Source organism: Cricetulus griseus (assembly GCF_003668045.3).
Source record: "Cricetulus griseus strain 17A/GY chromosome 1 unlocalized genomic scaffold, alternate assembly CriGri-PICRH-1.0 chr1_1, whole genome shotgun sequence".
NCBI classification, from domain to species: domain Eukaryota; kingdom Metazoa; phylum Chordata; class Mammalia; order Rodentia; family Cricetidae; genus Cricetulus; species Cricetulus griseus.
The window spans coordinates 58,967,077-58,994,061 of NW_023276807.1; the positions used below are offsets into that span (position 1 = coordinate 58,967,077).

Consider the following 26,985-nt stretch of genomic DNA (forward strand, 5'->3'; position numbering starts at 1 on the left):
ATTACTTATCTGAGCACTTTGTTAGACTTTGGGGAATTTTCATCAAAAAGAAAAAATAAATGACACTTGAACCTTATGTTTTATTATTCTGTCTTATAGAAGGAAATTTCTTTTATAATGATTGTGTTTGGGAGTGTTAGGGTATTATGAAAGTAGAAAAGTACATGATGTACTTTATTAGTTAGTAATAATTATCTTTGACTAAACACTTGGCCCTTTCATTTCTCTTTAGTATTCACATTATTCTGACAACCTGACATTTTGGTGACATTTGGTTGTGGATTTTTTTAGTATGTTTTTAGACTCCTTTTGTTCATGGCTTATATAAATTATTGCAGACCAGATCCTAGCCTAAGAAGGAAGTTTAGAAATCCAAGTGAGAGAAAACAAGTTTAAGTATCAATAGCCAAATTCCTAAGAAAAATATTAACAAAATGAAAGCTTTTTTGACCAATAGCAATCAGATTTTCCTTTTAAATATTAATTACTGGTTAGCACACAAACAATGGATATTGTTACATCATTTTAGTTATACACCATTAAACTTCGTTATTGTGATAAAGCAAGAGAAATTACATACACACTCATGTGTATGTATGTCCACATTCATATGTATTCATAAATCCATTATAAACACACACAATGCATAAACATCAAGTAAAAGTGTATTTACCTTGTGACTACCACAAATAGTACCATCCTGTACATAGGAATAATCAACTTCGTGAGCATTTCTTGAGTGTGCGGACACACACACCTGGCCTGCAATGTAAGTGTACTGGAGATCATATTTGCTTGTTTTAATGATTTTTTCGTGGTTCCAGTAGCAAGCCAATTTTCCACACAATATATCACTGGCAATACAAGGTAGAAAAGTTGCATATTGTCACTTAGCTGTCTTATCCATTAGTTCAATAATAATTCAGTATATAAGGATAATTCAAAACCTTAAGGCAGACCATAATAGCAAGCTGTTGAGAACATGTACCTATTATGAGAGGCAACACATGACCCGCCTGCAAACACTAGGTGCATGTTGAACTGCACAAACCACACATTGATAATATACAATTTGATGAGTACATACTCATACATGCAGTGTCCATGACAGTTTCCAAATTTGTCGTGTTGATTATTCACTTCTTGCATGCACAAATAATTAGGACCCTTAGCATCTGAAAAAAAAAGAATTTCAACTTTCTCTTGTTAAAAGCCAAAAAGTAATTCACAATACTTAAAAGTGTAGGACATTTATACTGAGATAGTCAGTGTCTGGAAGTGTAAATGGGAGTCAGTGTCTGGAAGTGTAAATGGCAAGAATCAACCAAGAACTACTCAGGAAAATAATGCACCATGTTAAGGAAAACTGTTGAAAAAGCCACTCTCTCTCTCTAAGGCCATACACTAATACTCTACTCTTCTCTCACCAATGGCCTCAACCCTGACTCATATCCTATGTGGTTGCAATGTTATGGTCTTTTCCTTTTTGACATGGAAAGGAGTTGCTTTGATTTGATTTTCATATATGGGTGTAGATCAATATTTTATAATAAGGCTATAGGATATAGATTTGTGGCTTTAAAATAATATCAATTAAGAAAAGCCTCCCACCAAAACCAAAAAACAAGGTACATCTCATACATTTTCCAAATATATTCATGCACTGCCTATCCAAGTCTTGGCAAATCCCACCATAGCAATAGGCTGTCTTGTTGTTGCAGGGTTCTAGGTCAGCAGCTTTTGTGTCAGGTACACAGAATTCAGATGATCCATTGCAGAACTCTGGGAAATCACACAGGTCCGTACTTTTCCTACAAGGACGCCCTCGTTCAGCTATCTGAAAGATGAATAACAGGCTAGATTTTGTCAGGGTGACTTGGTTCTCCACTTTCTGGAAGTTAGGAAAGAGAAGATTTCTCTATTCCTTTGAAAGATCATGCCATATGGACTAAAAATCAGTTTTTAAAAAAAAGGAAAGAAAAAGATGCAGAAATGGAGCTCTACAACATAGGAACAGAGCTTGATTGAGAACCATCAAGAAAATAGACTCCCAAAATACACACAGAATGAAGATGCCACTCAAGGACTCATTATCTTTTTTTGTCTACACACTGGGGAACATAATTATAATATGATGCCAGTTGGACTCACAGTGGCCTCTAAGAGTGTCTAGGTGTTGGCTCCAAACATCTTTCTCACTAGTACCTGTGGGTGAACCAGCTGATTCCATTGATATCCATCATAGCTTTTCATGTGCACTTGTGTCTAAACAGAAAGCCTTAAGGAACACACTTGGATCAAATCGCTAAACTTTTGGACAAGGTCTAGAGGAAACTCACCTATTTGCAAGAACACAAAGAAGAGAATAGGGCCTTCTCCACTCAGTCAGTAAAGACAAGGTGATAACGTAGAGCATCTGTGAGCTAGGCTCTACTTCCAGTTTATTGTATCTGACAAAATGAATATGGACTCATACAGCCTATTTACCTATTCTCCATCAAGCTCTCCCTAATGACCATACCACTGGATTTTCACTACGGAAGGATGGGCTGTATGGAAGAGCCCAACTTAGTGACAGAAGTTAAGACAGCTCTAGTAAGAGAAGTACAAGGTCTGTGAATGCCCTATGCGCCTCTTCTTTCAGGCACCTTGAAAACATATGGTTCTAACCATCAGGACTCAGAGAAGACACCCTGCCAGAGCCAACCTTCCATGTTTATCTGCTGCATGCCACTGGCTCAGCGGCCCCAATCCCTTTTTAATGGTTTTCAGAATGGGATTTGCTATTGCTGCTTTGTCAGATGAACCTCGTTAGTTTTCATTTTGTTGTACACTATTTGAACATAAAGAAATGCATTCAGACAGGACAAAGAAAAATTCATGGCATGACAATTTTGAATGATAATCCATACCACAGCTGGAGATGCCTTTGGGACAGATTGGAACATGATAAAAAGCAGAGGTGAGAAAGTGACCCACAGGCTGAAATTAAGGACATAGTGGAAATTAGAAAATACCCTTTGTATCTACCCCATGGAAAAAAATGACACTTTTCCTCATGGCAGAGGCAGGGAAGGAAGTGCTCCAAATGGTTGTTCATATTCTGACTTTTAAGACCTAGGTACAGGTACCCCCTCTGCCCTCTGCCTGCCGACTGAGGTGAGTCTGGGAGCAGATCTGTCCCCAAGATCCCCCATCACCTCCTTCTGGATTCCTCCTGAGCCTCCCCCTGTACAAGAGTGGACCTTCACAGACCGGGAGGCCCACTCTGAGTCCAGACACACCTCACCCTTGTACCCCCTCTGCCCTCTGCCCTCTGCCTGCCACCTGAGAAAGGGAGAGACCCCATGTGCACCCACTGGAGAAGGGATGGGAAGATGACAGAATAAGAACACACTCAACAAAAGACCAATATGACACCACCAGAATCTAGGGACTCCACACCAGCAAGATCTGAAAAGCCCAACCCAGAGGATGAAGAAGAGATGGACCTTAAAAATTATCTTATGAGGATGATGGAGACCATTAAAGAGGAAACAAGAAAATCCCTTAATGAAATAGAAGAAAAAACAAGCAAAAAGCTACATGAAATGGCGGAAAAGACAAAAAATTCAAGAAATAAATCTCTTAAAGATTCTAAAGAAAGCCAAGAAAAAACAACCAAACAAGTTAAGGAAACAATTCAAACAGTTTACGGTTTGAAAGCAGAATTAGAAGCAATAAGGAAAACTCAGAATGAGGGGATGCTGGAAATAGAAAATACAGGTAAATGATCAGGAACCTGTGATGTAAGCATAACCAATAGAATACAAGAGAAGGAGGAGAGAATCTCAGGTGTTGAAGACTCATTAGAGGATATACAGATATCGACCAAAGAAAATCTCAAGTCCAACAAATCCCTAACACAAAATATCCAGGAAATATGGGACACCGTGAAAATACCAAACCTAAGAATAATAGGTATAGAAGAAGGTGAAGAAATTCAGCTCAAAGGTACAGAAAACATATTCAACAAACTCTTTGAAGAAAACTTCCCCAACCTAAAGAAGGATATGCCTATGAAAGTACAAGAAGCTTCCAGAACACCAAACAGACTGGACTATAAAAAGAACTCCCCTCACCACATAATAATAAAAACACCAAACTTACAGAATAAAGAAAACATATTAAGAGCAGCAAAAGAAAAATGCCAAGTAACATATAAATGCAGATCCATCCCAATTACACCTAAATTCTCAATGGAAACTTTGAAAGCCAAAAGATCATGAATAGATGTTCTACAAACACTAAGGGAACGTGGATGCCAGCCTAGTCTACTATATCCAGTAAAACTTTCAATCACTATAGATGGAAAAACAAGATATTCCATGACAAAACCGGATTTACACAATACATATCCACAAATCCAGCACCACAGAAGGTTCTGGAAGGAAAACTCCAATGCAATGAAGATAATTATGCTCAAAACCCCATAGGCAATAGGTAATCCCACTTTACCAAACACCAAAAAAAGTGGGGAAATCCACACACAATAACACCACCACCAACAAATCCAAAACAAACAAGAATCAACAATCAATGGTCATTAATATCCCTCAATATCAATGGTCTTAACTTGCCTATAAAAAGATACAGGCTAACAGAATGGATACGAAGACAGAATCTATCCTTCTGCTGCATACAAGAAACACATCTCAACTTCAAAGACAGACAGTACCTCAGAGTAAAGGGTTGGGAAAAGATTTTCCAATAAAATGGACCCAAGAAACAAGCTGGTGTAGCAATCCTAATATCTAACAAATTAGACTTCAAACTAAAAGCAATCAAAAGAGATGAAGAAGGGCATTTCATACACATCATAGTAAAAGTCCATCAAGATGAAGTCTCAATCCTGAACATCTATGCCCCAAATACAAAGGCACCCACATTCCTAAAAGAAACATTACTAAAGCTCAAATCACACATAAAAACTCACACACTTATAGTAGGAGACTAACACCCCACTCTTACCACTAGATAGGACCACCAGACAGAAACTTACAAAGAAACAAAAGAACTAACAGATGTTATGACTCAATTGGGTTTATCAGATATCTATAGAACATTCCATCTCAACACAAAAGAATATATCTTCTCAGTGCCACATGGACCTTCTCTAAAATTGATCACATACTCGGGCAATGTAGCAAACCTACACAGATATAAAAATTGGAATAACCCCCTCTATCTTATCAAATCACAATGCTTTAAAGTTAGAATTCAACAACAAAACAAATTGCAGAAACCCTACAAACTCATGGAAATTGAATAATGCACAATTGTACCATTTCTGGGTCAAGGAAGAAATAAAAAATAAATTAAAGCCTTCCTAGAATGTAATGAGAATGAAGACACAACATACCCAAATCTATGGGACACTTTAATCAGTGCTAAGAGGAAAGTTCATAGCACTAAGTGCCCACATGAAGAAACTGGAGAATAGTCACACTAGAGAATTAACAGCACAATTGAATGGTCTAGAACAAATGGAAGCAAACTCTCCCCGGAGGAGTAGATGCCAGGAAATAATCAAACTGAGGGCTGAAATCAATTAAGTAGAAACTAGGAAAACACTACAAAGACTCAATGAAACAAAGAGTTGGTTCTTCGAGAAAGTCAACAATATAGACACACCTTTATCCAAACTAACCAAAAGGCAGAGAGAGAGCATGCTAATTAACAAAATCAGAAACAAAAAGGGGAACATAACAATAGACACTGAGGAAATCCAAAGAATCATCAGGTCATACTTTGAAAACCTGTACTCCACAAAATTTGAAATTCTAAAGGATTTCTACCAGAAATTCAAAGAAGAGCTAATACTAGTAGTCTTCAAATTGTTCCACACAATAGCAGCAGAAGGGACATTGCCAAGCTCTTTCTATGAGGCTACAATTACATTGGTACCAAAGCCACACAAAGACACAACCAAAAAAGAGAATTACAGACCAATATCCCTCATGAATATTGATGCAAAAATATTCAACAAGATAGTGGCAAATCAAATTAAAAAAACACATCAGAGAAATCATCCACCATGACCAAGTTGGCTTAATCCCAGGAATTCAGGGATGCTTCAACATATGAAAATCCATCAAAGTAATCCATAATATAAACAAACTGAAAAAGAAAAACCTCAGGATCATCTCACTAGATGCTGAAAAAGCCTTTGAAAAATTCCAACAACCCTTCATGATAAAAGTCTTGGAGAGATCAGGATTAACAGGAACATACCTAAATGTGATAAAAGCAATATACAGCAAACCAGTAGCCAACATAAAATTAAATGGAGAGAAACTCAAGACTATCTCTCTAAAATCAGGAACAAGACAAGGCTGTTCACTATCTCCATACCTCTTCAATATTGTCCTTGAAGTTCTAGCTAGAGCAATAAGGCAACAAAAGGAGATCAAGGGGATACAAATAGGAAAGGAAGAAGTCAAACTTTCACTATTTGTAGATGATATGATAGTTTACATAAGTGACCCAAAAAACTCTACCAGGGATCTACTACAGCTGGTAAACACCTTCAGCAAAGTGGCAGGATACAAGATTAACTAAAAAAAACTGTATCCCTACTATATATGGAGGACACACTGGTGGAGAAAAAAAATCAGAGAAGCATCACCCTTTACAATTGCCACAAACAACATAAAATATCTTGGGATAACACTAACCAAAAATGAGAAAGACCTGTATAGTAAGAACTTTGAGTCTTTAAAGAAAGAAATTAAAGAATATACCAGAGAATGGAAAGATGTCCCATGCTTTTGGATAGGTAGGATCAACATAGTAAAAATGGCAATCTTGCCAAAAGCAATCTACAGATTCAATGCAATCCCCGTCAAAATCGCAGCACAATTCTTCATAGACCTTGAAAGAACTTCATATGGAAAAAAACCCATGATAGCCCAAACAACCCTGTAAAATAAAGGAACTTCTGCAGGCAACACCATCCCTGACTTCAAGCTCTATTAGAGAGCCATAGTCCTGAAAACAGCTTGGTATTGGCACAAAAATAGACAGTTTGACCAATGGAATCAAATTGAAAACCCTGCTATTAACCCACACACCTATGAACACCTGATTTTTGACAAAGAAGATAAAGTTATACAATGGAAAAAAGAAAGCGTCTTCAACAAATGGTGTTGGCATAACTGGATTCGGACATGTAGAAGATTGCAGATAGATCCCTATCTATCACCGTGCACAAAATTTAAATCCCAATGGATCAAGGACCTCACCATAAATTCAGCCACACTAAACCTCCTAGAAGAGAAGGTAGGTGGTACCCTCGAACAAATTGGTACAGGAGACCGGTTTCTGAACATAACACCAGTAGCACAGACATTGACATTGACAATAAATGGGACCTCCTGAAACTAAGAAGCTTCTGTAAGGCAAAGGACACAGTCAGCAAGACCAAACACCAGCCCACAGACTGGGAAAAGATATTCACAAACTCCACATCTGACAGAGGGCTGATCACCACAATATACAATGAACTCAAGAAGCTAGCCACCAAAACACCAAACAATCCAATTAAAAAGTGGAGTGCAGAACTGAATAGAGAATTCTCAACAGAGGAATCTAAAATGGCTGAAAGACACTTGAGAAAGTGCTTAACATCCTTAGCCATCAGGGAAATCCAGCTCAAACACAGTTTGAGATACCATCTTACTCCTATCAAAATGGCTAAAACCAGTAACAACAATGATAGTCTATGCTGGAAAGGATGAAGAGAAAGAGGAACACTCCTCCATTGCTAGTGGGAGTGCAAACTTGTAAACCACTTTGGAAATCAGTATGGCAGGAAAATGGGAACCAGTCTACCTCAAGATCCAGCAATTCCTCTCTTGGGCATATACACAAAGAATGCACATTCATACAATAAGGACATATGTTCAACCATGTTCACAGCAGCATGGTTTGTAATAGCCAGAACCTGGAAGCAACCTAGATGCCCCTCAACTGAAGAATGGATAGAGAAAATGTCATACATTTACATAATGGAGTACAACTCAGAAGAAAAAAGCAATGGAATCTTGAAATTCACAGGCAAATGGATGGAACTAGAAGAAACCATCCTGAGTGAGGTAACCCAGTCACAAAAAGACAAACATGCTATGTACTCACTCATATATGATTTTTAGACATAGAGCAAAGGATTACCAGTCTACAATCCACAGTGCCAGAGGAGGTAGGAAACAAGGAGGACCCCAAGAGAAGATTGCATAATACCTTGAAGAAAGGGAGGGGGACGAGAACCCCTGAACAAAGTGGAATTATGGGACATGGGTGGAGAGGGGGGAGGTGGGAAGGGAAGCAGGGGAAGGGGGTGCGGAAAACAAGAGGCCTGAGAGAGGGGAGGAATAGAGGAGGGCAAGAAAGGAGATGCCTTGATAGAGGGAGACAATACAGTTAGGGAGAGATGTCTGGCACAGGGGAAATGTTAGGGGATCCACAGGGATTACCCCAACTAAGAATCCAAGCAGTATTGGAGAAAATGCCATTGATGCCTTTCCCCTATGATGAGATTGGTGTCTACCTTGGTTACCATTACTAGAGCCTTCATCCAGTAGCTGTTTGAAGCAGAAACAGGTACCCACAGCTAAGCACTGAACCATACCTCTCGAATACAATTGTGGTGAGGGAGGAAGGATGAGCAAAGAAGCCATCATGGTGCTACAGAAACCCACAGAAACAGTTGACCTGATCTAGTGAGAGCATGGAGACCCTAGTCATAAAGCTGTGGAAACAGCATTGGACTGAACCAAGCCCTCTGAATGTCGGTGCCAGCTGGGAGGCCAAGACAGTCTATTGGCCCTTTAACAGTGGAGCCAGTCTTTAACCCTGGAGCACAAATAGACTTTGGGAGCCCATCCCCTATGGAGGGATACTATTGCAGCCCAGATACAGCAAGGAGGGTCTAGGCCCTCCTCCCAAATGATATGACAGACTTTGAAGGTCCTGGGTGGAGGGCCTCACTATCCCTGGGGAGGAGTTTGGTGGTGGGGAACATGGGAGGATGGGAGGGCAAGGGAATGGGGGTGGATATGTAAATATGAATAGTAATTAAAGAACTTAATAAAAAAGACTTAGGAACAAAAGAAAGCTCTCCAAAGAGAATGCAAATTAAAGCATTTGAAGGATGGTTCTAAAAACTAGGAAAGAAGTATACTAAAGACTCCTGAAAGGTTCTGTGTGTGAGGCTTACCTTGCAAGTCCTTTTGTCACAGCAGGCCCCTGTTCCACATTCCGCAGACCTTACCAGAGTACATTTTTCAGGGTCACAGCAATTTTTATGGATACATGTCTAGAGAAGAAAACATGGTCCAGGTCAATGTAGGAGTTAGAAATCGGATATCTGATTTTTATCCCATTGTGGGCTTCCCAATAAATCTTCACTAGTTAACAGGCATCCCCTAATAGTCACAGCCCTGCCAACAACACAGCGTATCTAAATATGTGGGCTCCTAAAGTTGTAGTGGAGCTAAAGGTTTCTAGCATTTCTTTACACTGTGGCCAAAGTCACCGAATTATGCAATATACACTAGTGTTCATGACAAGCCCTCCACCAGTCAGGTTAACATGCACTCATCGCTATATCCCTGACCATGGGACAGAGGCAGGGGGATGATGGTGTTTCACTTCATCCTGTGTGTCTAGGCTAGGTCAAGGCTCCTGTGTGTTTTCTTTCATCTTTGGTTTTTTGTTTGTTTTTTTATTTGTTGCCAATTTCTTTAAATAAGCTACATGGTTACAACCATTTTTTTACAACAGCTTTTACATTCAAACTGACCAAACCAAAGTGTACACCCCCAAATGCCTCCTTTGTCAAGCTCTTACAAATTGGGACAGGCACTTGGCAACTGGGACCTACCTGTGAGGGAAGAGCCAACCCTTAGTATTCAAATTCACCAGTCCTACTGCTTGCAGTCCCTTGCTCGCCTTTTCTACTGAGAACATAATAGACCCCTGAACACACTCTTCTCCCCCTTCTGACTCCTCTCATCACACTGTGTTACTCACTCTGGTTGCTCTTTCTTAACCAGGGGTCATAAGAAAGAAAAAACTTTATTTGGGGACTAAGAAAAACACACACTATGCAATTAGTACTTAAAAGCATATACTATTTCAAAATATAAATTAAATTTATAAAATAGACAATTAATCATTTCTTCCTAAAGGCACCAGGATATGCTAATTTGGAAAAGGCAGTCTTTTTAACAAATTACCCCAATTAATTGGATATCATACAGGGGAGGGGAAATAAGTTATCCTGACTCTGACAGCTTCTATTTATTAAAAGCTACGATACAAAAATTGACTCAAATGATGAAAATCTATGGTGGTATGACTCTCATAAAACTGCTGAATTTGTATATAGCTAATATTTGATACACTAAACCCATTATCCTGGAAGACAGAAAGAAAAAAATACCTGTATTACATTTCCCAAACTTACTGGACCATCCCAATACAGTGGATTGATGTCATTTTATTATCTTTAATGCATACTTTCTTATAGAATGCTTATACAATAACAACTAATAGATTATTTAAAAATATGCTATTTTCAAAGTTTCCTAATATATACATATGAGTTTAGATGCACTTATACCACACAGAGGGATAATGCCTCTTTCAGATGCCATAGGTTATCACACAAAAAATTCACTTAGCAGGTGTGGAGTAGCCCCTCTGAGTTGTTGGTCAATGGGTCTCATAGAATCTGACACACACACACACACACACACACACACACACACACACACACACACACACACACTACATTGCCATTGCTATTCCATCCAATAGAACCTGATGAAAGGACCCCATTTCTGAAGATATCACATACTTTGATCACAAGACATGGAGGAACCAAGCCTGACCTCCTTCCTACTGGCTAGCTTTCATAAGATGCTATTCAGGCTACTAAGGAATGAACAGCCATCAGCCGTCTTACTTACCCATGAAACTTGAGAGCTAAAACATTTGGCTTAATGAGAAACACACGGTGGCATGAACATTATAGGGGCAACCAACTACTTTGTGATCAGGGATAATGCCTGGCACTGTAATTGGAGCCAAGAACTCCTTTCTGGGCATGTCATAGGCCTTAAGAGAGAACCTGTGACTACCATTTTGCCACATGGATATAGTTCAAATTGTCTTCTAAATATTTATCTTTTATGTTTATTTTTCTCTTTTTGCATGTGGTTTTATTTTGTTTTCTTGGCTTGTGTTTTTTTTTTTTTTGTATGGCAGTTTTACTTATTTTCAAAGAAAGAACTTAAAGTTTGGTAGGTTGGAATTAGGAAAGGATCTGGAAGAGTGGTTCTCAACCTGGAGTCTCAACCCCTTGGGGGATCAAACGACCCTTTCACGGGATTGCACATAAGATAGCCTGTGTATCCGATATTTACATTACAAATCACAATAGTAGCAAAATTACAGTGTGAAGTAGTAATGAAAATATTGGGGGTTACCCCAAAATGAGGAACTATATTAAAGGGCTAAAGCATTAGGAAGGTTGGAAACCCTAGAGAGACTTAAAAGAAGGTAAGAATGTTATCCAAATGTGTTTGCACTTGAAAATTGTCTTAGATAATGAAAAATATGGTAGTAAAAAGTAAAACCCCCACATAATGTTTTGAAAGATAAATAAATTATTCTGAGATTATAGTATAATTACAACATTTCTCCATTCTGCTTTGTCCTTCCAAGCCCTCCCCTCTTGCTCTCTTTCATCTTCATGGCCTCTTTTCCCATCAATCATTATTATATGCATATTTGTATATACATTATTTGTTGATACATGCATGTGTGTGTATACATATATATTCTTAAATATCTCCTGCCCTGTCTATGGAATGTTACTTGCATGTATGTTGTCAGGGCCGGATGTTGGTATTGGATAACCAATTGCTGTGTTCCTCCCTGGAGAAGATTATTTCTCCCCCTCAGCATTCCTTAGTCATGGGCAGGTCTGTGTAGGGCTGAGGCCTCATGGGCTTTTCTCCTTTTGCTTTAACACTTTCATTGGTGCCCACCTCATTCACCAAATGTTTAGACAGTCATGTTGGTGAGACTTTATGGATACAAGTCCTATATCACTAGGAGACACAATCTCATAGCAAACTCCCCGATTCTCTGGCTCCTACAATCTTTCTACCCTCTCTTCCACAATGTCCCGAGACTTAGCCATGGTAGTGTTCCATAAATGTATCCATTGGGACTGGCCCCCAAAACTCTGACCTTGATTGATCATGATGTAATCTACACCCAGAAAGACAAACATCGCATACTCTACAAATCTTGAGTGCCTGCTGTCAAATGATGTTCTCCCTTTTTCCATTACATGCAAATCTACAAGAGTGGATATGACACATAGACCAAGTGTTGGAATGAGTTGGGACAGTCTCACTAACCTCTTCAGGGCCACAGTCACACTCCTCTGATCCCTCCAATATGTTGTTGCCACACATTGTAACTTGGGGCAGAGCTTCAAACTCTGGCTCTGGTTTCTCCCGGAGGCAGTCTAGATCAGGCTGTGAAGCCAGCTGTTTGAATGCATCCATGCTGCAGCTGCTAAAAACCTTGATTCCCTGGGAACGTCTAAAAATAAATTAATATCCCTCAGATAAATGAAATGCAACTGTTATCCAAGTAACAAAGTGTATGATTCCCGGAATAGTCACTTTAAAGGAGAGCCAACCAGGAGAGACAGTCACCTCTAGTTTTAATGCTATCCAGGTATAACCAAAGCAGTGCATTTCTTTCTATTGTAATTTGTTAGGATCAACATACAGAAAGTGGAGGGAGGTAGAGTGCTCGAGGCCTCAGCTTCAGGGCACAAATGAAAACAGCACATTAGTTTCAACAGAATTATCACTACAAGAAGCTGGAATGCAGGTGTGGAGTAGGATAGCTGCCATGCCCCCTGCCTTGTAATGAAGAGGGCTTCCCCCCCCCTCAGTTCAGTTTTTCCCTCTCTGGTACATGAAAGCCTCTGGGGAGACCAAAACTCATGGCTTCCATAGTCTCCTTCATTCATCCCACAGGCTCCTCCTCCCTCGGGAAGATTCCATTCAGCAACCCCCATCCCCACCCAGGGGCCATAGCTTCTCCTTTCACCTCATGACTTCTCTCAACACCATCTGCCCATAATTTTAATTCACTCCCATTGGCTGAAGGTTTGAGCATTCTAGAACACTTGGCTTGAAGTCCAATCTGTACAGCTTATCTTAACCAATGGCTTGGAAAGCCTAACAGAAAACTAATAGTAAGCCAGATGCAACAAATGAAACTGTTTAGAATATTTCAAGATTTAGTAGTGAACTGTGATAGTCAAGAGCCTGTCTATAAGTGATTCTTCCAAGGCCTTACTCTCAGTGTTAATAAATTCCTATGGATGATTATGAGAACATTCCTCTCCCCCAGAGACTGTGTTTGGTCTCCCTACAATAACTCTTCCTTATAGTCTCAGTAGCTTCTAAGTTTTTTGTAAACTTTTATCTCCCTGTGCCCCAATGTACACAGCTAAATTTCCTTATCCTCGGGTCTGCTGAGACTTTGAGCCTTCTCTATTTCAGCATTGTTGTGTTTCTTCCATAGAAGCATATCGACAGTGCTGACAAAAGAGCCCATAAACTCCCACTCACTCTGTATACTAGCAGCGTACTGGCTGTTGACTCTTAAGAACTGGCAAGCATGTTTTCTGTAATACCATGAGCTTGTCCTCTTCTGTGTGCTTTAAATTATTGTGGATGCATTCATTTAAGCTGTTCTTAATCGGTGATACTTTGACAAAGTGTATGTCAGAACACAGCAAGTATTTCCTAAGCTTCTACAGAGACATGACCTGGAAAGGCCCCTTACATTGCTGAAGGGTTCATTATGCATGTGCTTCCAGGACAGAAGCAGTTGAAGACATCATCATATGTTAAGCCCAGGTTAATCCCAAGCAGCTGGGATAGGACAGCAGCAAAGCCCTCCACGGTTAAGGTCTTTGGGTGCTAGGCAGATAAAAGGAACAGAATTAGTGTGTCAGTCCTCCTGCTCCTCCTCCTGCAATCCTCCTGCTTCTTCCTGTTTGCTTTGTCAGGCTTTATTTGGCAATGGTTCCTAAACGACAATGCAAAGTCAAGAAAATAGACTAGCAAAACTCTTAAGAATGTAAATGCAAAAGAAAATGAGCAAATTGTGATATTCCTTTTTAAGTAGTAATCTTTTAGTCCAAATGGAGCTGACATATAGGAAAAATAAAGTTGCTGCATAAAAACTTACATTTATGGCATATTATTGTATAGAATTCAAAAAAGTATAAAAACATCCCGGGAAGCAGAATAATCTTAATGACTATTTTTTGAGATGATAATTAGGAAAAATTTAGATCATGAAAGTGTTAATTGGCAATCAATTTTTACTTTAGAAATTGTCTGAGGAAACTTTTTTAATTTAAATAAAATTTTACTGATAACTGACTTAAATTTAATATTTTGGCCAAATGCAATGGTAAACAACAAAATCTATGAAATATATGTGTAATGAAAGAGAATCAAAGAAGATCACCAAAAAGTTAATAACACATACAAGACAGTGATTGAGGACAGGAAGGGTAAAAACATCTAGAATCTATATTGTATAGATTCTAAGGAAGACAGGAAAATAATCTATATGATAGCAAAAATGGCAGCATGAAATCTTTCCCTACCACAAACTATTTTGAATACAAAATGAATTAATAATCCCCCAATAAATGTGTAGGTTGGCAGAGTGGATTAAAATCAGAACAGCCACATGAAAAAGAACATTCACTTAGATTTTTATATTTGCTATATCTAAAAACTAGCTAAAAAAAAAATTCAAGACCTAAGTGAGAAATTCACAACTATAAAAGAGAAGATAATGGGGAAGATTCAGGATGTTGTCACCATCATATCCCAGAAGGATGGGAGCAAAGGTGAGAATGAGCAAAGAAAATCCTGCCACTGTCTTAAACATACCTGTTTCATTGTCATGATAAAACCAAAGCAAGGACAAACACACACAGGAATAGAATAAAAGAAACATTTAGAGACTGCATGTCTGAAAAAGGGCTAATATCCATAATGTAGAGAATGCCCACAACCCAACAACAAAGCATGAAACCACTTAAAAAAAATAAGTCAAATGCTTGAATAGCTATTTCTCTGGTAATATGTGCCAAAGTCTATCAAGTAAATGAAGTGGTATTGCATGTTTGAGATGTCAGAAACAAATATAAAACAATGAGAAGATGTAACATCATGAACATTAGACTGTCTCTATTAACTAAAACAAAATAAAGTAAGTTTCATTGACTATGCAGCTAATTATATGTTGGCAAAAGGATTATAGACTGGTATAGCCTCTTTCAAGGTCAATATTATAGTCCCAAAAATATTAATAACAAGACCGATACATAATTCAGCAAGCTGACCTCTGGGCAGACACCTAGACTGACCCATATTGGGACTTCAAAGAGGTATCTGCTCTATCTTGTGCATTGAAGTATGGCAAAGAACAAGGGCAGGGGAATAAAGGAAAGATCTGTTGATAGAATAGATATATTAATTCAGTCATTAAAAAGGAAATCTTGCATGCATTATGGGATAGGTAGAACTTTAAGTAAATTGCACTGCTTGCAATAACAGTGTCCCAGAAAGACATACCGAACCATCCCACTTCCATGTAGACCCCAAAGTTGTTCTAACAGTAGAAGCAGAACATGGAGTGCCATCACCTGGGACAGAGGAGTGGTTTTCTTGATTGATATGAAGACTCATTTTTAATAAGGTGAACATATCTTGAGACTTATTTTACAATAGCACCACAGAACTGGTTAAAATCACAAATTCTGGGTGTTTCCCCCAACCAGACCAACTCTTTTATAAGTTATAAGATTAAAAGCCTAAAAAAGTACTATTATAAAAATTTGCCAAAAGTATACAAGTGCATTCTTTGTCTTTTCTTTCAAGGGACAGGGACAACAGAAGGCATACCAGAGCAATTCCTGCTGTGAACTTTGGGTTGCAGGCCATCCCGTGATATGTTGCTCCCATATAATCAGGGTAATCCTTATACCTAAAGTGAAATTTTATGTCAGTGCACTTGTTCCAAAATGTTGCTAGAAAGGACATTTAAACAGTGTTTTTCTGGAAGTTTTGTATCTTTAAAACATGGTATTCAGCATGCCATATGCTTCATGCTACCAACAATTCATTAATTAGTAAAAACACAAATAGTATGTCCTCCATATTTGATAGGAATTTAAGTTAATTTGATGCTTAAGATTCTATGACACCCTATCCAAAACCTAGAGACACATAGTATTTCCATGACCTGTCCCACAGGATCCCCATCACTGGATGGACATTGACTCTAAAATCTAAAGGCCAGTGTTATCTTATTGTCAAGCTTTTCACATATTGGACAAGTCTTTATACAGTGTTGAACCAGAGGTGAAGGAGAAAGAAAGAGAGGTACATCAAGAAAAAAAAAGAGGTAGTATGCAGAAATTAGCCATTAGTGTTGCCTTCAAATACCCAAGCCTGACCTTGAACCTAATAGGAGGCAACAGAAGACATATGGTCCTTTTATAGCTCTTGAGATCTTCCGGAGTGAATGTCTCCTGTTTCCATGCAAACCAATTGAGTGAGCAATGCTGAAGCCCACATGAAGACTCTTGAAGCATGCACAGCAAGTAGCTAACAGCTACATCTCAGGTCACTATAGAAACTGGGAGTAGCCATAGGTGCAGGCAAGTGGCTGGTCCAGTTCAGTTATTTACCTTTTAAACCAGCAACATGAAAAATGGGTAATTACTGTTTTCATAGCATTAACATCATGGTATGAACATTTCCTGGTGAGGTCTTTATAAACACAGAGGCCCACATTCACCCTGCTGCTTTTCATACTCCCACCTCAGTGCCAAGGTGGAATGGAGTGATAGGGTCTAGGAGGGGGGGGGAACTGCAATTGACTACATGGTCAGATCTTTACATTTTGCTTATGCTGGCACAGTTACAGAAACACAACTTTGACAGCTGACATTAAACAATTAGTCAAGTCCCCATTGTCGTAGGTAAAGTACTTACAGGAGTAAATAAGTGATAACCTTGACTCTTTCAGATGGCTGATTTTGTTTCCATACCAGAAACCTTTGCAGAACTTCATCAGCATCCCCATTTGTTTCAATCTTGTTTTCATCTGACCAGATCTCTAGAGAGGTTAACATCACTGTCATCTTCAGCTCGGAAAACATCTGAAAAGAGGACACTCTTCAGTGTGAGTGGCCAGTCATCCTGCCCTGTCTGTGAATGCTGGTCTTCCATTCACCTGATTGCTATGAGGAGACAACCCAGCTCATGGGGCAAAGTGCAGGGAGGAGTACACATTTCACAAAGCCACACGGCTACTCACAAAAACCCTGTCAGTGGGTTAGCGTTATTCTCTTACTTCAATGACAGCAGAAGTACTCACGGTGTTAACGAGACCAAACATATGAACAACTTTCTGAACCGCAACTCCCATCTCAGAGCCCAAATGGTCAAACTGAAAGACAAGTTTGTTTCTCGATTACCAATATAACTGATCAAACAATCACTCTTTGATAGTTTCAGATACAGATGTTAAAATAGTGCAGTATTCAACTGAAGAGGCAAAGTGAAAATTTGTGAAAATTGGTTGTCAGTTAATCCTCCGTGCCTGTTAAAGTTTCCTAGTTACTGTCTATCCTGTGTTTTACACAAAACCCCAGGGTCTTAATGATTAAGACTATTAGAAGGGATAGCTGTGAGGAACTTCCTCCTCAGGGGCACAGAAACTAAGATTGGATGTATTAAAGTTCCAGAGCACATAACTGATGAGGACAAAATCAAGGAGTCTAGTCACTGACTCACTGTGACCGCACTCACGTCTCTATCATCCGGGCTTTGCAATTAAGGAAACTCACCGTGTGTCCCGGCTAGTGGACAGCTACCAGAGTATACCTTCATATAAGGAGATGATAGTCATCATACTGTCTGCAAATATTGTTTATGATTGTGTTAATTACATTTATAATTTACATGGTTATATTTAGTAGCGAGAAAATTAACAGTAGAGATTTGAGACACCAAGGCAAAAGTTAGCTTTAATATGCCGGCATAGAAACTTGTAAGTAGCAAGGACAGACTATGCATAAGTATAAAACACAGTCTTACTGAGACCAGCTGTGTAAATGCAGGGCAATGGAGGGCTCATCCTCAGAGTCAGGAAATGCTGCTGTGCTGTTGTTCATCATAATCCCTGTGATGTAACTGAAAAATTGCCTTCGAATTCAAATGGAGACAGCACAGATGACAGCAGAAGACTACTTGACGGTGACACAAGTGACAAGAACAAGGCTGCTCTGTGAGGTATTCTTGCTACAACTTTCTCAAAGTTTAATGGTCTATTTTTTCCCCCAAACCAAAACTGTTTAAAAGGCTAAAATGATCAAAACTGAAAGGCTAAGACAATTTCAAATGAACAAAAGCTGCAGACTCTTCCACAAGCTCAGGAGAAAGTGAGCGATGAACTCCTGGCAATGTTGCTTAATCGGACATAGACTACTTCATACGAAATATGTAATACTGTTTGATGGCAGCCGATGGGGATGAATACAGAGACCCAGAAATGGACAAATGCTGGGAGGGAAATACCCAATCCTAAATGGGATAGCCCCATTGATCTCTTCCCTTGGGGCTAGAGGAGGCAGAATGAGTGTCAGAGCCAGAGGGGATGGAAGACACCAAGGAAACAAGGCCTTCTAAACACAGCAGGATCTGTGCACATGGGACCTCACAGAGATTGAGGCCGCATGCACAGGGCCTGCACAGACCTGCACCAGATGGGATCCCAATGCTAAAAGGAGAAGTGGGCACATGTCCCCATCCCTAACCCCAAAGCTGTCTCCAATGGATATGGCTTGCAAATGAAAACTTAGTTTCTGACAAGGAAGTCTCACTGTGGAAACAAACCACTCTTAAGGGCAGGCAGGCCCGGTGCCCAGCAGTAGATGGCCAATACAAAAGGAACTCATTGGCATCTTTAGAGGTTCCCTATCTCATAATATATGTCAGGGCATTATTTCTTTATTTTCTTTTAACATCACAAGTCCTTCAGATATATTATGGCTTCCAGTTTAAGGTTTTTATGGAATTCCTTTATTTTTATCCTGTGTGTTTCTGGACCTATATGTGTTTTATATGTGTTTTTGCTATCTTTTATTACTTCTATTTTGTCTTATTCTGATTCTTTTGGCTTCGTTTTATCTTATTTTATTTTGTAATTATTCTTTAGATGCCTGTTTGTTTTCTTAGGAGAAACTGAAAAGGTGTGGATTTGGACGGGAGCGGATTTGGGGAGGCTCTTGGAGGAGAAGGGGAAGGAGAAACTATAATCAAATTGTATTAAAAGAAAAATGTGTTTTCATTAAAAGAAAAATAGAAACTGGAGAATTAATTAAATCATTTATTCTGTAGACTATGGTACATGTAAATATTAACTAAGGCAAAACAGAAATGACTGTTTAAGTGAGATTTCAGTGTGGTGAGGCAGAGGGTGGTGGAATGGATTCACACCATGAGACTAAGTGACTCAATGCACCGTGGGCTGGATGCTGGGAACCAGAGGATGTTGAGGGGACACAGAAAGTCAGTACTGACACCAAATGAGGTCAACCCGGTGGGGGAAGAAAGGAAGTGTGCAGCACTGTTTGGAGAGGAGAGTGCAAAGTAACTGGAGTGCTAGCAAACCGCCATTTCATCCGTAAAACATGGAGCTTCCACTCAACAAGCCAGCTGGCTATGACACATAAAGTAAGCTCAGGAAATAAATATTTGGAAAATTTAATCCAATTTAGTACTTAATGAACTACTTCCGGTATAATGGAAATGAGATCTAGTCTCAATAAAAATTGAGGTGCATCTGCTAGTCTCTGCTAAGGATGGGCGATGGTGTAGGAGACCCTGTTCGTGCAAAGTCATGTGCCATTGCTATAATGCCCTCATGCCAGTGCAAGGACGACTGATGAGAAGTCGTTATGCACTGCAAGTCTTTGGCACATTATTTTGAGCAGAGAAAGAAATGTTTGTCTTTTGACACAAGATCTTCTTACGGTAGCCCTGGGTGGTAGGAAACTCAGCCTCTCTGCCTCCCGTCCTAAGTGCTGGGATTATTGGCACATGTCATCATGACTGACATTTGAACAGAGTAAAAAACATTTGTATAAAACTGTGAAATGCAGACTGGAAAGATAGCTTAGCAGCTGAGAGCACTTTGCCCTTCTAGAGGACCTTAATTCAAACCCCAAAATTCACAGGGTCCCTCACAGCCTTGTGCAACTCCAGTTCCAGTGGATCTGCCTCCCTCTTCTGGACGCTAAGAGTACTGCACGCACATAGTCCACAGCCTTCCACAATGCAGGCAAAACACTGCACCCATAGAACAATGATAGCATGAAAAGGAAGAAAGGAAGGAAGGAAGAGAGGGAGGGAGAGAGGGAGGGAGGGAGGGAGGGAGGGAGGGAAGAAGGGAGGGAGAGAGGAAGGAAGGAAGGAAGAAAGGAAGGAAGGAAGGAAGGAAGGAAGGAAGGAAGGAAGGAAAGAAGTTAGTTTACTTCCTAACTTAATCTCACTACAAAACCAAGACCTCAGGAAGACAGACAGGTCAGTCCTACCATTGCTTTATCCATAACAATCTTCACCCGCAGCGTCCTCTTCATTAGTGACACATTTTCAGCTTTCTGTGAAGCAAACAAACAAAAACCCATCAATATAATAAAAAACTTCAATCGGGTACCCACATGTCTGTTAAGGGTCCTGGTTTAGGACTGCTTACTGTACCTATTTCAGTAACAGGGATGACAGGTACAATCTATAGTCTGGGGATTCTTTAAATAGTCTAAAGTCAGTTTGACTGGAAAGAAATTGTTTGCTCTCATAATGTTAACAAGGATAACCATGGCTGTTTTAAAGATGCTCCAATTTGATGTGATTTTTTTTTTATTTTTTTTACCTTTGCTGAATGTCTTCAATTGAAGATAAGATGGGTATGGAATTACTTATTAATTATTTTTAGGATGAAATACATTACCTTATTATATCTCATTACTGATTGGTTGATGTCTTTTGTACATTTATTGTAACAAGGCTTATTTATTTCAACACTTAATATTTAATTACATGAAATGTACATATATGTGTGCACATATATACGTATGGCATTGGCTTCTGTGATCATAGAGGCCATTTAGTCGAATGTCTAAAGAGGAATCCAGAACTCTGGACCTGTTCCAAGGTAGGAGCTCCCATCTGGAGATCCAGAAGGACATGTTGAGGGTCCAGTTGGATCCAAACACTATGCATATGAGAGTAAGTTTTCTTTTCAGCCTTCAACTGATTTGACAAGGTCCTTCTCATGGGATGGAGTACAACCTTGTTGAACAGTTCGTGACTGTCAGTTTTATGGATTTCTGTGTTTAGTTTGCCAACTTTTATTCAAATCGACACTTCCAACAAATTAAATAAAAACAAGGTAAGGGAATAGTGAAAGGAAGTTTGTCATTAATTAGATTCAAGCTTCATTCACCAGGTTTTTTCTTACTTCTGTTTTATATGATAAGAATGTATACCTAGAAATTAACTTATTTAGCCACTGATGTTCAAATGAGAAGGTGAGCACACATTGTAAATGGAGATGTTAAGATGCATACCAACAATCTCTTTGGAAGAGAGCCTGCTCTTGGCTGACATTATTTATAAGAAAAGTTAATTTTTGTTTCTATCAAATTAATTTACCAATTAAAGGGAAAATTTTAATGTGAGGCTGCCATAAGTGTATAAAGTATATACTTTACAATTAAAATCAGTATGCATTTATATATTTATGTCAGAAACAGAGTGGAAGCGCACTGCAAAACAAGACAGTACATCCCATGGCAGCTCCTGGCTGGAGAAAATAATAGTTTGGTCCATTCTTAATTTAAATTTTTCCTTATACACCCATTTATTTAGCATTTAATAGATTTACTTGCCAATATTATTTAACTTAGAAAGTAATAAACATAAAATAAGCAAGTTTATGAAATCATATTCATAGAAAAAATGAAAACAATTAAAAAAACCCTGACTGGATTATTTTTCCTTAAAAAGTCTAGACATTTGTGACTGTGCATTTATGGTGAAGCATCTGAGAGCAAACATGCCAAAGTCCTGGTTATTGTCATGACTCATTTTCCTTTTAAAGTGTATAGCAAAGTAATGCTTTTTTTTTCAAAGCAAATGAATTGAAGAAAATACAAAGTATCAGTCTCTAAATCCAGGTTGGAGTATGTTAACAGCATGCAAAACAAATAGCAACTATGAGAATCTATATAAAGGAACCATAAATCACTATACAAACGACTTTGACAAGTTTTGATGATTTTTTAAAAATTATGTCTACTTGTTCTTTCCTTTAGACTACCTGAGGAAGCCAATGATATCTTAAAATAATTACCGTACAACAGTTTGACTTTGTTTTCCCAATATACACAGTCTCAAAATTTCAATGTAAAATGCACAAATGAAGGACAAACTCACCTCTGGTTTTACAAGAATTCGGTAGGACTGACTTTCATGCTGGGAATTTAAATTATCTCTTAAGGGGGAATAATCAATGTTATTATTCTTTATTTGATAAATCATGTGTTCAAATGTAGCTGAAGACTCTAATGGCTCAATTCCATAAGTGATGTTCTCTAACTGCAACAAGCCCCTAAACATTTACAGAAAATAAAGCACATTTAGTATAGGCTTCCCACTGAGAAATCATGCTAAAAGTATCTTCTATAAATTCTTTATCTATTGAGTTTCACGCCCAATGTTATACCTGTTAGTATTCAGGCATCTGTACTGGCCTGTCCTTGGGGTTGTGACAGGATACACCCTCAGCTTCAGCCACTAAGAACACCACCTGTGCACATTCATTATTTTCCCTTTTAAAATGGCCCTGACCACCACCTATCCTTTCTCTCTCTCTCTTTCTCTCTCTCTCTCTCTCTCTCTCTCTCTCTCTCTCTCTCTCTCTCTCCTCTCTATGTTCTGCTGTCTCTCCCCCTCTCCCTCTCCTTCTGTCCCTCTTTCCTCTCTCCTGCTGCTCCTGTCTCCTGAGGCCTGTCTCCCCCTCCCCTTTACCCTTTTTATGATACCTTTCCCTAAAAAAAAAAATAAAAAACCTAAAAAACCCCTTTGCTTGAACCCTGTCTCATGGCATCTTTGTCTTGGATACTTTTCTTAAATTACAACAATACCTATCCTCCCTCCATTACGGCATTTAAGAAAAATTGTGGTCTGATGTGAATAGAAAATATGAATTCTCTCCCTGCTCATGGGAGCTTTTTCTGCTTAAGTTTTATGATGGCAAAAGGCAAAAAGGCCTTTAAAAAGCACATGAAAGGACAAGAGAGAGAGAGAGAGAGATGGGAGTAAAGGAGGTGTACAAACACAGCCACCACCGTCAACAGCTCTGTATTCTTTTTTTTTTCTGTTTTCTTTCTCTGTTTTTGTCTCATTTTGTTCTCACAGAAGATGGTAGAAACTGAGGGTTGACATACAATCTTAGTTCACACTTCCAGAGTGGTACCTGAGACCTGAGCAAGTGTTGAGGGTCACCGTTGATGCTGGGATCTCGGCAGCGTGTCCTTGATAAAAGCAATGAGCCTAAGAAGGAACAGAAGAAATATCATAGCTGATCCCCACGGGACGCCTTCGGGGTCATGCCCGCTTCCTGACGTCAGCAAACATCCACGATCAGCCATTGCATTGTGTGTCCATGTCCAGAGTCCCTCTCGTCTCCTGACCATGCATCCTCAGTGCCTTCCTATGTTTCACTCCTCATCACTTTCCTCTCTAAATTGTTGCTATAACCTTAATTTTTTTTACCACTACTTACCCTATTTAACGGTATCTTTTCCTTTTTAGCAAGATTGCCTAGGAGTATAGTTTGTACACACTAGCTTATGATTTATAGCATTTGGCTGGGTTCAATTATGAACATTTGCATTCAATTTTTCTGAGTCATGCAAGAATGCAAGAAGGGTTTTTTGAAGTATTTATTTTGCATGTCTGTGTGCACCTGTCACAGTGGACAACCAGAGGTCACTTTTCTCCTTCTTCCATGTGGGACCAGGGGATGGAACTCAGGTCATCATGAGGTGCTTTTCTCATGGAGCCTCAAATTCATATCTTGCAAATCCATAACTATTTAGGTGCCATTTGTCCACCTTGCTTTATCTTAATATCTCACTAGGAAGGTAATAAATCATCAGTAGTTAACACTCTTCCCCTTTGACTTTATCAGTGTTAGTGATCCCCAGACTTCCCCACAATCCCTTCCTCCTAAGTCTACATCGTAGTGATTTCCAGGACCTTTTTGTTCCTATCACTGTAAAACTTCACTTCCAACTGGATGACTCCTTCAACTCTGTCTATATATTAACACATCCAGGTATAGATCTCCATTTAGCATGGTATAAACCCCATTCCAAACCTCATCACCAACAACTGGAGTAATAGACTGGATACAGACACAAGGGCAGTCATCAGAACCCATATAAGCCCAACATACACCTTCAGCATGACGCCCAATGTACTCACACTCCAGGACTTTGCCCAGACAGGGAGATCTGCACTACTGCGCATGTGAAGCAAAAAGGAACAGCAGCCTACTCCTCAAGAGATACCAACAGCCCTTCCCAAAGAAGTAATCCAGGTCCCGACTCACTATTAACCACGGGAGAAAAAGAGTTCCGAGGGATCTCTGACTGTACCTTCCTGTAAGATGTCACCCAATACCTACAAAGGAAAAGTCACTCAGACAGAAGTGAGACAGCGAAGCACGAGGTCAGCAATTAACAAGAGGAAAACCAGGGACAATCCTGTCTGTCCCAGGAGCCTCACATGAGCCATGCAGCATACCATACCATTTAGCTCAGGGGCCAGCAGAAATACCTACACTGGAGCCTGCTGAGAGGTTCTCTGTGTTTATGCCAGTGCCATACTGTTTTTAGTTCAGTAGCTCTACAGTATAACTTGAAATCTTGGATGGTGATGCTCCAGAAGATTCTGTTGTTGTGTTTTCGATGTTTAGTAGTTTTCATTCATTGCACATGATATGATATACACGTGTGGAAAAACCACACTAGGCCCTGTTAATATGTACAATTGATAAATGCTTATCAAAATTAATCGTATCATGCAGATATCTAGTCGCCGCCCCTTCAGCTTGTGTTTTGCAATGTGCTGGAAGGTCTTTAGCCCTGGGGTTGTTTTTGAATCCCTTATGAGCTAGCCCACTGTTTCCATCAGAGAACCAATGGGTGCTACCTCATTTCCCCTGACCCATCATCCTCCAGTGTTGGTCTGTATGCAGTCAGCCTCTGGAGTCTCCTCTCACCATTTTCCCACCGTCCCCTCTCACTGTTCAGGCCCTTGGGACAGCATTCCCAGCCTTGTGTGTGTCTGATGCCTCAACCTGCCTTTTCTTTTCCTCCTCCTGATGACTTCAGACAAGGTTTAATTGTACTTTCAGATAAGGGATTTCAGAGTCCCAGGGCAGTCATCTTATTCAGCGTGCTTTCCTAGCAGTTCAAACGGGGGCTTTGGATTTGGGATCTGTTTAACCTCAGCACTGTAGATTCAAAAGTGTTTCTTTGTCTTTCCAACAGCAGCACCTTACACCTACTTTGTAAATAATGAATCCAAGTTGTTCATGATAACCGCAAACCTGGAATTCCAGCACTGAAGAATGGAGGCAGGGGGATTGTGATTTTTGCCACCAGCCTAGGCTCCTCCACGATACCTTGTCATTATCGCCACAGTTGGAAGGAAGAGGCAGGAGAAAGGTTGGAAGTGGGAATGGACAGGGGTCAAGTGATACAATAATACTTACTTAAAAATAAATGTAAAATGCAAAAACCAATTTCTAAAGGTAACATAGTGTGAATCCATACATGTGTAGAATCATATCCAATCTATATATAAATGTATGCGTAACGATTTCTAAATTAAAAACTATGAATGTATAAGGGGAAACCACCACTTACACGCCCCAACACACACACACACACACACACACACACACACACACACACACACACACAAGTCAACACAGCACAAGTCTAAGCTTACCTTTACTAAAAAAGTGTCTGTTTGCAATGTTCCTGACTTGGTATTCAAATATGCCATAAAACGTGGATGTAAAAATGACCTATTTCAACCAAAATAATGACATTTCATTGTAATACATCATTAATAACAATATACAGGTTTAGTAGTTCATTAACAACAAAAACTTTCAGAATAAGTAAACTAAAGTGTAAATCTTATAAACCAAAATATCTGAAAATTAAATAGACTTGTCTTTTCATTATCTAGCTTGTTTTCTAATGGTATATTAGATACATACAAACATCTTCTCATATAAGTTTTAGTTTATATTAACCACAAATAAATCTCATGATTTAATAACTTTAGTGTTCGATAATGAGTACATTATAGTATAGTATATAATGGGTTAATCATAAATAAGCATCAAATGTTTTTCATAAAATCACAAACCATCTCAAAATTCTTAACACTAATTTCTATTTCATCTTTTTAGAAATCTCTTTAGTTCCATGCCCCATTTTTAAACTGTATGCTTCCTTGATGTTTAGCTTTTTTGCTTGCTTAGTTGTTTTAGTTCTTTATATATCCTACTTACTAATTTTCAGTTAGATATGTAGCTGCTAAATATTTATTTCCCATTCTGTAGGCCTCCTTTCCACTCCAGTGACAGTGTTCTTTGTTGTACAGAAACTTTGGGTTCATGAAGTTCCCTTTCATTAGCTGTTGGTTTTAATTCTTCCAACTATTT

General features: G+C 39.1%; 1 protein-coding gene across 1 annotated transcript in view; it reads right to left on the bottom strand.

The window, feature by feature from the left end:
- LOC100755537 (A disintegrin and metallopeptidase domain 3) overlaps positions 1 to 26,985 on the bottom strand; it is a 49,506-nt gene that overhangs the window by 16,692 nt on the left and 5,829 nt on the right. The window contains exons 4-16 of the mRNA XM_027395394.1: positions 26,259 to 26,337; positions 23,713 to 23,789; positions 22,671 to 22,845; positions 20,768 to 20,833; positions 17,548 to 17,619; positions 17,163 to 17,329; positions 16,068 to 16,149; positions 13,924 to 14,060; positions 12,474 to 12,660; positions 9,257 to 9,355; positions 1,642 to 1,837; positions 1,088 to 1,175; positions 674 to 854 (exon numbers count right to left, since the gene is read on the bottom strand). Of these exons, the coding sequence (XP_027251195.1) occupies positions 674 to 854; positions 1,088 to 1,175; positions 1,642 to 1,837; positions 9,257 to 9,355; positions 12,474 to 12,660; positions 13,924 to 14,060; positions 16,068 to 16,149; positions 17,163 to 17,329; positions 17,548 to 17,619; positions 20,768 to 20,833; positions 22,671 to 22,845; positions 23,713 to 23,789; positions 26,259 to 26,337 (1,606 nt within the window). The remainder of the gene's footprint in view (positions 1 to 673; positions 855 to 1,087; positions 1,176 to 1,641; positions 1,838 to 9,256; positions 9,356 to 12,473; positions 12,661 to 13,923; positions 14,061 to 16,067; positions 16,150 to 17,162; positions 17,330 to 17,547; positions 17,620 to 20,767; positions 20,834 to 22,670; positions 22,846 to 23,712; positions 23,790 to 26,258; positions 26,338 to 26,985) is intronic.